This window comes from Urocampus carinirostris, chromosome 14 (genome assembly GCF_059441175.1).
Source record: "Urocampus carinirostris isolate Australia breed hairy pipefish chromosome 14, RoL_Ucar_1.0, whole genome shotgun sequence".
In the NCBI taxonomy this organism is placed as follows: Eukaryota; Metazoa; Chordata; class Actinopteri; order Syngnathiformes; family Syngnathidae; genus Urocampus; species Urocampus carinirostris.
Window position 1 is genome coordinate 39,173,563 of NC_142362.1, and position 11,661 is coordinate 39,185,223.

General features: G+C 38.8%; 1 protein-coding gene across 1 annotated transcript in view; it reads right to left on the reverse strand.

Moving 5' to 3' along the window:
- LOC148353402 (ileal sodium/bile acid cotransporter-like) overlaps nt 1–11,661 on the reverse strand; it is a 37,553-nt gene that overhangs the window by 18,993 nt on the left and 6,899 nt on the right. The window contains exon 2 of the mRNA XM_088353069.1: nt 1,771–2,182. Within this exon, the coding sequence (XP_088209195.1) occupies nt 1,771–2,168 (398 nt within the window). The 5' untranslated portion in view covers nt 2,169–2,182. The remainder of the gene's footprint in view (nt 1–1,770; nt 2,183–11,661) is intronic.

Consider the following 11,661-nt stretch of genomic DNA (forward strand, 5'->3'; position numbering starts at 1 on the left):
CCGATTCCTAGCACCACACTCGCTCCTCTTTGGCTCCGCTAGTGTCACTTGCGGCATAGTGGCAGAGTTTGTGGAGGCTCAAGTGTATTAAAATAAGAGTATGTAGTTATGTTGAACAACTAAATTACAACCAGGGTTGGGTAGGGTTACTTTAACTGGATTACTTTCAATTACTTTTGGATTACTCCAATAACAGATATGCTAATAAAAGAATAAATAACCTAAATATGAATAAAATTACTAAATTTTGTGCAGGCTTGGGGAGTAACGGAATGCATGGAACAGCAAAAATGATGTTGGCAAGCTGTTTGGATTTATTTTCATTTTGTTTCTGTCACATTTTATGTTAGTTTTGCCGGAAATCAAAGAGATCAAAGCCAGAAGAGAAAGCTTACCACTTGTTGTGAGTCATAATTTTATTCATATTTATTTTATTTTGTCTTTTATTAGCATATTTGGTATTGGAGTAATCCAAAAGTAATTGAAAGTAATCCAGTTAAAGTAACCCTACCCAACCCTGATTACAACCCAACACCACTTTGTTATGATCAACAGATATTAGTCATCAATTTAGCTGCACTGAATCATAGTTTTGATTAAAATGATTCAGAGTAAATAATTTGCCATTTAAACTTGACAAGCTGCAGTCGTTGAGGACTTGAGGAAAGGTTATAAGCGAAAACTTCAAAGAAAATCTTTCATTGGACCAACAAATATTTATACTTTTCTTTGTACCTGGCCAATAAAACGTTTGACCTTCAAAATAAAGTGTATTTTGTTTAATAAAAGATGCTGTCCAAAATTTGAAAATGTGTCACTCTCTGCTAGAGGTAAGGTCTTAAGACAGGCCGGGGTTCTCTCTCGCTGATGCTTTCTTCAAAACTATCCACCCTTCATTCTTCTTTGTTTTCTGTTTCTATGTGTCGCAAGGTGGAGGTTGGATTCAATCCCCCTCTCGCCTAGAGCAAGCAGCCTGCGTTGCCGTGCTAGGCGGCACGCTAGCCGGCACGTTTGATGAGGCACTCAGCGGCAGTCCGCGGAGCTCTTGGCGGCGCGTAAGAATCCATTTTGCAGATCCTCTAACGCGAGACAAAAAGGAAAAGAAACAAAAAACAACGGGTGGATAAGTCAGGCTTTAATGGCCGCAGGCCCAGCTCGGACTGAATATTTAGGCCCCATCTTACCTCCACTCTCTGCCATCATTTCCTGGTTTGAAGCTGTGATCGCAGCTCTTGCATCAAGTACGTGCATTTCTTAGACGCGCTCCAAAAAAATTTTCTTTTTGGGGGTACTATAATGCACTACTTAACTCAGGCACCGCACCTATAAGGTCCATCAAGTAGTTTTCGAGATATGGGCATTTAAAATAGGGTCAACCACTTTGGAACACATAGTGTGTTATAAGCTTGTATTATTATCGTTCATTTATGACTCTGTGGACAGTAAGCACTAGTACCTTATAATTTATTTTCTCCAAATGATCTCAGTGTTAGATGTAAAGATAAGATCTCAAGCCTGCCCGTCCCAAAATTCAGCCAAAATCACCCCTCTTCCTCCCAAGTCCACACAACATTTTTTTTTAAATGTCGGGTTTGCGTCGGGCTCAGCCCATCAAATCAAGTTAATTGTTTGGGCTCTGGCTGGGTCGGGATTTAACACCTGCGGGCCCGGGTCTGGCTGTATTCTTTAGGCCTGATCTTACCTCTGGTTGGAGCTCTGTTATTCTCAGGTCGTAATATAGCATGAACTCAAAACAAGACAGCTTCTTACCTCAGGTCCATATCTCCATCCAACCAATAGCAGATGATATTTGACCCTGAGCCTCCAGGACAGCAACCCATGATAATGATGACAATGGCCTGAACAGGTAACACATTGAAGGCAAGTGATAGGGCAAAGGCGGTAAAAGGCATGATTCCAAACTGACAGAGAAAACCAATAATGATGCCCCAGGGTCTCTTCAAATGTCCCCAAAGTTTTTTGGCATCTACGGTGCAGCCCATGGAAAACATGACCATCGCCAGCATAATGGTTAGCACAGTGCTCAACACCAGACTCAGTGTTGCATTAAAGTCCGAAGTTGGAGCCAGGCAATCGGTACCGGAGCACACTGTGGCCTCAGGAAGGCAGGCGGCAAATTCTGCTGTCTTTTCCATGGATATCAACATGCTGGATATGGCGACTGTAGAGGAGAGTTATGAGAGAAAGACAGCTTGATGCGTGCACTCAACAGCTGGAATTCAAAGATTTGACTGGACTGAATTCATTCTTCATACAATGCTTATCCAATAAGGTGAAGGTAACCCAGAGGTCCGGCCCACTGCTTTATATGACCTTCTGGCAGCTGTGACATAGTTGTAGGAAGGGAAATTGTGTAGAAAAAAATTAACCATTGTTATATTTTATGAGGTCAGTGTTCAAAGCACGTGCATATAAAAGAATCATTTTTAAAATGTGATTGCGCCACCATTTCTAAAAAAAATGTTCTTTGGCCTTTTAAAACTTTATAGACAGTTAAACTGTGAGTTATTGTGTTCTCTGGATGAAAATGAGGATTCTGTGTATGTACTCAATGGACTGCACCTTTTTTGCACAGTTGCATACACAAGGACCGCTCACAAAATGTGTTAAGGTGCAGTTAACAGAAATTAAATTTAAAGTAATATTCAAAATATGAAGTAAAATTCTGATCACAAATTTTACAGTGATGAGATTATGTTAGGGGTAGGCGATCGTTGTTTTAGTATCAATCCAATCCAAGTAAATACAGGGTACTATCAATACCAGTCCGATACTTATTGATTGGATATATGAGCATTAAATTACTAAGACGAGAAAGTTTGCTCACATTACCCCATTTTTGTTTTACATGCAGTGGCTCCCTGTCGGTTTGTTTTACCTGCAGTGGCTGCCTGTCGGTTTAAGATGTGATTTTGAGGTTCTATTGGTATTATACGAAATTGTGATTGGAATTTTCTCCTCATAAATTTCAGAAATAATTCCCCCCTATGCTGTACTACGAGTGATCCCAAGAGCCAAGAAGAAATCAGCAGGCTCATGATTCGATCTACAACCTCCGGTCCCTTCTCAAGGTTTCTTAATTTACTCAGTCGGAAGTTTTGAGTTTTTCCTTGCCCTTTTGGAAGTTTTAGATCAGGGGATGGTTTAATAGTAGTCTGTTGTTTGTAAGAAAAGACTCGTGATTAAGGGCTATATAAATAAACATGACTTAACTACACCTCGAGTCAGCTTTTGATTACAATAAAACAGCACATACATTTTAGACAGTAAAAATGTTTTATTGAAACATTGCAATGCAAACTTTAACAGTATATAAAAGTATAAATATTTCTCGCACAGCTGTTTCAGAAAAAAGTCAAGCCAAACCGAAAAATATAGATAGATAGATAGATAGATAGATAGATAGATAGATACTTTGTTCATCCCCGAAGGGAAATTCACATTTCCAGCAGCATCCCTGAGCTGAGAACAATCGAGAACAATCGAAAATAACACGGGAGCTGCTGGAGTGGCTGCCATTCGTGACGGCGCCGGAAGAAAAGATTCAATTTGAATCATGTACAAACAAACAAACAATTGAATCATGTACAAACAAACAAACAAACAAAATATCATTGTAGTTATAATGTTGTGATATTTGCACTAAAATATATATTTCACTGCTTCTTAATTAAACTTCAGATATGATATATACAAGTATACACATGTTGTGCTAGAGAGGAATGGGTGCCACCAGGCTGTACTTGCCCAAGACACACCACAAAAAATGGTGACCAACCATATATTTTACATGTGTCCAGAAAAGAAACCAAAAAAGACAAGAGAACGGTAATAAATAGAAAATTAGCTGGAGAGCAACTAGCCGCAGCAACTAGCCGCAGCAACCTTGCGCGCTGCCATGATGGATCATAGCAATCTGATATATATACTGTATGTATATATATATATATATATATATATATGTATATAATTACTGAGTGGGTGGGAATACAACTACAATAATACTACAAAACTAAACATCAAATTTGGTGCTAAAAACAGGAACCTGACAAATTATTATCTCTAATAATCCTTAATTGCGAGTATTTTAAAACCATTTTGATTCCATTTATCTATTTAGAAGTGGATAAAAAGAAACATGTCAATGTTGAATTTTTTTTTAATTGGATAAGTCTCCAAAATCCCAGAATTTCTTGACCTAATGTGTTCTCCGACTCCAAAAAGTTGCCTGCCCCTGTTCTATTCTGTAGTCCTGAGTTGTCAAACTCATTTTAGCTCAGAGGCCACATTGTAGAAAAGCACTCACTTACAGGCTGGACTATTGACTTAATGTCATACAAGTGTATTAGCTGCAGGGCTGTGGATCTTTTGGAGGCTCACAATTAAATAATTATGATTTTGATTCCGGGATGTAAGATTCGATAATTGTTACATTTGAAGTTTAGTCAACTTTTAAAATAAGGAGAGAGGACATCAATAGATTTTGAACTCGCAACAGGGGAGCAAGATAAACCTAACATAAGAAATTTTAACCTGTTCTAAAGCCCCTGCCATGAGCTCGTTCCTTTTTTCCCTTCCGAGGTTACACAAGCAAATCCACTATAAAGCAGGGGTATCACATTCATGGCACGGGGGTGGATTGCGGCCCACGGGATGTTGTGTTAAGGCCTCTGGCTTAATATGAAATTTAGAAAGGAGAGTGGGTATTATTAGGCACCTCCTAGTGGTAAAAATATTTCAATAAGTATAACAGTCTCATCTCATCTCATCTCATTAGCCGTACCGCTTATCCTCATTAGGGTCGCGGGGGTGCTGGAGCCCATCCCAGCCATCTCCGGGCAGTGGGCAAGGGACACCCGAACTGGTTGCCAGCCAATCGCAGGGCACACAGGGACGGACAACTCATTTGCTCATTCACACCTATGGACAATTTGGACCGGGAAATTCACCTGAAATGCATGTTTTTGGAACGTGGGAGGAAACCAGAGTGCCCGGAGGAAACCCACGCAAGCATGGGGAGAACATACAAACTCTGCACAGGAAATCTGTAGCTGGATTTGAACCCATGACAGGTTACCATGACATGAACTGTGCCGCACAAGCGCTAACCACTGCCCCGCTGTGCTGCAAGAAAACACATACAATTTTTGACAAATTCCCTGACCGGGAATTGAACCCAGGCAACAGTAGGGAGAGTGCCGAATCCTAGCCACTAGACCATCAGGGACTAAGTATAACTGTATTGGTTTAAAAAAATAAGCAAAAAATACATACATTATATTTATGGATACATTTTACATAAGATGATGCTCACCTAGAAGGAGTTGAAATCAATGTTGGCCATCTGACTGCTACAGGTCCCCTCAAAAACCTGTATTTTTTCTTCTTGTCTTTCTTTTTTCTTTTTACCCATTTTTCTTTTCTTTTTTACTTCAGTTTTTACTTATTTTTCTTACTTTTGTATTATTTTCCCTTTCCCCCCTTTTTCCTTTTCCCCTTCCTTTCTAGTTAAGTTTCGTTCTCAAATTTGAGCATGTGAGAGTGAGAACAAGAAAGAACATAGGGAACAAAAGAGAGAGAGAGTAAGCAAGAAGAGAGTGCACAAGAGTGCAAAAGAGAGATAAAAAAGACTGAGGGAGAGAGAGAGAGACAGAGAAACAATAGAAAATGTGTGTATTTGTTAACTTTATATATATATATATATATATACATATATATATATACATATACATATATATATACATATACATATATATATATATATATAAAGTTAATAAATACACACATTTTCTATTGTTTCTCTGTCTCTTTCTCTCTCCCTCAGTCTTTTTTATCTCTCTTTTGCACTCTTGTGCACTCTCTTCTTGCTTACTCTCTCTCTCTTTTGTTCCCTATGTTCTTTCTTGTTCTCACTCTCACATGCTCAAATTTGAGAACGAAACTTAACTAGAAAGGAAGGGGAAAAGGAAAAAGGGGGGAAAGGGAAAATAATACAAAAGTAAGAAAAATAAGTAAAAACTGAAGTAAAAAAGAAAAGTATAAGTATGTATATGTATATATATATGTATATGTATATATATATATGTATATATATATATATATATATAAAGTTAACAAATACACACATTTTCTATTGTTTCTCTGTCTCTCTCTCTCTCCCTCAGTCTTTTTTATCTCTCTTTTGCACTCTTGTGCACTATATATGTATATGTATATATATATATATATATATATATATATATATATATATATATATATTAAACACCCCGCGACCCTAATGAGGATAAGCGGTCTGGCTGATGAGATATATTAAACAGTGAAGAAAATTGATTTAAAACATTTCAATGCTAATTAGGGCCTGATTTAGATGATTAGAATGATTAATTGAATGCCTTTTAAGCCATTTCAAGGAGCCATGACGCACACCACTTATATGTAAGACCTTTACACATGTGCGCTGATTCACTCATTAAGCAAATACTATATGCATTCATGGATTCTTTTGAGTAGTAATGTAAAGAGAGGGTAATGATATCTATGATGTAGGTAGTTTATATTCTCTTCTCTAATATTTATTTACCCCATCGGTTATCTTCTATGACATTTTCCTTATTAAGGAAGCTTTCAATCTTAAATATCTTTATCCCGAACCTCTTAAATGAGTCTCTTAGCTGATCCGATTTTAGGTAAGAATTGAATAATGCGCTACTCCTAGTGGAGATAAATTTGGAGGGAACAAGATGACTGTCTGGATTTTTATGAAGTGATTGCAAATAGCAGTGGAAAAGATTTTCATGGTGTGACCTTGAACCCTTTAACGCTACTTTCTATAAAATGTTATGACCACACTAACTGCTGATTTTTATTTCCCAAACTTGTAACACGCTAAGGGTTGACTCAGTTCATTTATTTACACTTGGTGATTAAGTCACAAAATGTGTTTAAATGTTGGGAAATGTTTTATGTGGTCATTTATTTATTTATTTAGATCAGGGGTCTCAAACTTGACACCCCAGCATGATAGTTTGAGGCCGCGCCTTGATATAAAAGTTAGAGGAACAGTGTGTATCTGTTTCCCACTAGATGTCAAACAAGTGCTCAAAGCACAACGGACGAACGCAGATTTGAAACTAACAAAACGCACCATATTACTTTAGAAAAGAAGTAAAATAAGAAAAGTAATTAGAAAAGAAAAAAAGAAAAGAAAAAAGGGGGGAAAAAGAAATAAGACAAAAAGGAAAAACCAATTAAGGCAAGTAATTTTTATTTGTATAGCCCTTAATCACAAAGAGTCACAAAGGGCTGCACAAGTTATTGCACAGACTGTTATTACACCATCCCCTGATCCGAAACCAACATGAGGGCAAGGAAAAACTCAACATGAGGAAAATGAAGAAACCTTGAGAAGGGACAGCACATGTGGTAATTCCTCTTTCAGGATGACCAGGCTGCAATGGATGTTGCAATTACAAATAATACAGAGATATTGTCAACAAAAAAATATAGGTTATTCATATGCTATAGAGTAGAAGTGTGTTTTAAGCTTAGATTTAAACATTTCCACTGAAGTTGCAGATCGGATCTCAGGGGGAAGAACATTCCCCAGCACCGGTGCCCGGATGGCGAACGCTCTCAAACCTGCGGAACACTTTTTGGCTCTTGGGATCACCAGTAGACCGGCGCCTTCAGAACGAAGGCTTCGGACTGGAACATAGGGGGAAATCAAATCTGAAAGATATGAGGGAGCAAGTTCAAGTATGATTTTGTATAATACCAAGAGAACCTTGAAATCACATCTGAAACTAACAGGGAGCCAATGTAGGTTAGCTAAAATCGGCGTAATATGATCAGACTTTCTTGTCCTAGTTAAAAGCCTCGCTGCAGCATTTTGTACCAGCTGAAGACTCTAGATTCTGGACTTCGGCAGACCGGAGAGTAGTGCAATACAGTAGTCAAGACGGGAAGTAACAAATGCGTGAGTTATAATCTCCGCATCCAACAGAGACAGCATAGGACGAATTTTGGCAATGTTACAAGGATGGAAGAAAGCGGTTGTAGTAATTTTCTTCACGTGTGTTTGAAAGGACAGATCAGGGTCAAATATGACATGTAATTTTTAACTGAGTCACTCTGTGTGTTGTGACATTTGTCAATGTTCACAGCAGTTTTTGAGAATAAGTCACGGCATTTAGATGGGCCAATAACTAACATTTCGGTCTTTTCAGAGTTAAAACGCAAGAAATTGAGTGACATCCACTCTTTTATTTCAGTTAGGCAAGCCTCCAAATTTCCACAATTTAGTGTGGCAGATTCCTCCAACGGAAGATATAGTTGAGTGTCAACTGCGTAACAATGGAAACTGAATTTATACTTGCGAATAATATCACCTAATGGAAGCATGTACATGCTGAAAAGAAGGGGGCCAAGTACTGAACCCAGCAGAACACCACAGGTAACACTAAAGATGACATTTCGCCATATTTAACACAGTGCGTACTATCTGAGAGGTAGGATCTGAACCATAAGAGGACCAATCCATTTTTACAACCGTTCAAGTAAGATATCATGGTCCAACAGTGTCAAAAGCAGTACTAAGGTCCAGCAACAGCAAGTGATGAAGCGCCAGAGTCTATTGCCTGTAGAAGATCATTGGTTACCTTAATCAGAGCTGTCTCAGTAGAGTGGTTAACCCTGAATCCTGATTGCATTGATTCAAAAAGATTGTTCTCAGATATAAAATCATTTAGCTGCTTTGCCACTACTTTTTCGAGTACTTTAGAATGAAACGGTAGGTGTGACACAGGTCTATAATTACATAAGCTTTCTGGATCAAGGTTGGGTCGTTTCAGTGTAGGTTTAATAACAGCGGACTTAAAAGCCGCTGGGACTACACCTGAGGAGAGTGATATGTTTATAATATTTAGAACTGAAGGTCCAAGGCACCCAAAAATACCTTTAATAAGCGAACTGGAAGCGGGTCGAACAGGCAAGTCGTCTGTTTGGCCGTATTCACCACCTGTTTAAGGTTATCGAGTGACAGATAACTAAATCGGGACAAATTCCCTAAACAGCCACCATGTCGTGCATCTTTAGATTTCAGCCCTTTAATATGTGATGTATTAACACTGTCTTAAGAAATTAAGAAATGAAGACCATAAAGTCATAGGCTGAATGGGTAGAACTATCTGGGATAATCTGTTGCCTTGTTAGCGATGCTACAGTGTCAAAAAGGATTTTGGGATTATACTTTTGTGACGCAATCACCTTCAAAAAGTAGGCTGATTTTGCAGAGGCATGGGCTGCTTTATACCTTAACAAGCTGTCACACCAGGTTTGACAGAAAACCTCAAGCTTGGTAGCGCGCCATTTTCTTTCAGATTTCCTGCATTCTTGTTTAAGGGATCTAGTTTCATCAGTAAACCAAGGCGTGTGTCTTTTAGCTCGTGATTTAAGCCGTATTGGCATTACTCAATCCAGGACACTAGCCAGGGTAGCATTAAACTCATTTATGAGTGAGTTGATAGAGCCTTTATATAAAGGAAACGACGCAGCTCAGAAACTGTGCCAGGGCTTCTATTGCATCCGCTAAATCCTTCAGCTTTTTTAATACTGTATTTAGCTAGCACCTCAAATAATGATCAGAAATAACGGTAGTACACAGTAACACCCTCATGTTAGAGATTTAAACTCCTCGAGTCAGAACCAAGTATAGCGTGTTTCCACCTTTATTAGTTGGCAAATCAACCAGTTGATTAAAACCAACTGTATCAATTAGAAACAGAAACGCAACAGTAAGTGAACTGAGTGGGGAGTTCATATGAATCTTCAAGTCCCCCATAATTATTATTTTGCCTGCATTGGTTACTAGGTCAGACAACAGTTCAGAGAATTCATCTAAGAAAACTGAGTATTGTCCTGGTGCGCGATAAATAGTTACTACATAAATTGACAATAGGGAGGACCGCATAACAAGAGCCTCGAACGCCTTATAATTATTAGAGGTACCCGGAGAAAGTTTGAGTCTTTTTTCAGAAATTAGCGTAACACCGCCACCCTTTTTCAAAGAGCGTGCTACATGACTGCTCACTTAGTCTTGAGGAGAAGCCTCATTTAACGGTAAAAACTCATCCGGTCTCAACCAAGTTTCACATAGACCAGTCAAGTTAAGTTCGTAATCACGAATAATATTATCAACACCTTAAGCTTTAGGAGCAAGCGATCTAATATTTAAAAGACCAAATTTTAGCATTGCTGAATTGTTTAACTTAGCTGAAGTATTTGTAGAGATCGTCACAAGATGTCGCCGTTTGGGCGTGTTGATTCTCAAGCGTCGGTTGACGGGTGTTATGCCGAGAAATGCAACCCTGCCGAGATTTGCATCCCCTCGCTACTACAACCACTTTTACCTCGTTTTATCTCACTTTTATATCACTTTACGGGAATGTAATGGCGAACATATAACCAAAACCACTTTGTTTTGCATTTGTTGGGAATGTAATACAACTTAAACCATTCCGTCTGTATTTGTTGTGAACATAATCGAACGGTAATGCACACCGTATATAAATCACTTTTGAGAACTGTTATGCACTCTATCGTAAAGCTTATTATGCAGGAATAAGCCAAGTCAAGTCAAGTCAATTTTATTTATATAGCCCTTAATCACAAAAATGTCTCAAAGGACTGAGCAGGATTACAGTTACAAAATACACAATTACCTGATCTTAAACCAGCATGCATAAGCATAAGCTTTATGGTAGAGTGCATAACAGTTTCAATACGAGCGATTTGAATAGAAAAGGCAAAATAAACATGTTACCTGCTCAAAAACGAAGTAAAAGTGGTTATAGTAGCTAGGGGAAGCAAATCTCGGCAGGGATGCATTTTTCGGCATAACACCAGCAAGATTGCTGAAGAAATAATGGTGGAATTCGGCAAATCTTCATGTCCTTCTCTGTCATTTCGCCGATGTAGCTCCTTTTAGCTTCACACACTTACCCGCGCGACAACCCTGCTTCTGTTTACGTTCCCTACGCCGTCTCCGTCGCTTCTTCTTCTCGCTTCTTGGGGGCGGCAGTGGCTCAGGCGGTAGAGCGCTCGTCTTGGGATCAAGGGAACCTAGTTCGAATCCCCGCCCGTCCGTGTTACATGTCGAAGTGTCCTTGGGTAAGACACTGAACCCCTAATACCCCCAATAAGCTGGTTAGCGCCCTACATGGCTGCAAGGCCGCTATTGGGAAATGTGAAGCACATTGTAAAGCGCTTTGGGAAGTCATTGACTTGAAAAGTGCTATATAAATGCAGATCATTTCATTTCATTTCATTTCATTCTTAAGTGGGGTGGCTGACCCACGGAGATCCCAAATCCTTTTGTATCTCATTCGGGATATTTAAAGTGGTATAAAAAGTGCCCGAAAAGTCGAAATTTAGACGCACACCCAATTGAATAAGTTCCTCCCGACTATAAGTATTATTAGCCACGCATGTGTCCAGAAAAGAAAGCAAAAAAAGACAAGAGAACGGTAATAAATAGAAGATTAGCTGGAGAGCTACGAGCCGCAGCATTCATGTTCGCCGCCATGTTTTCTATTAAAAAAAAATAAAATAAATATAGGACAATAGAAGGAAGAAAATAATTAA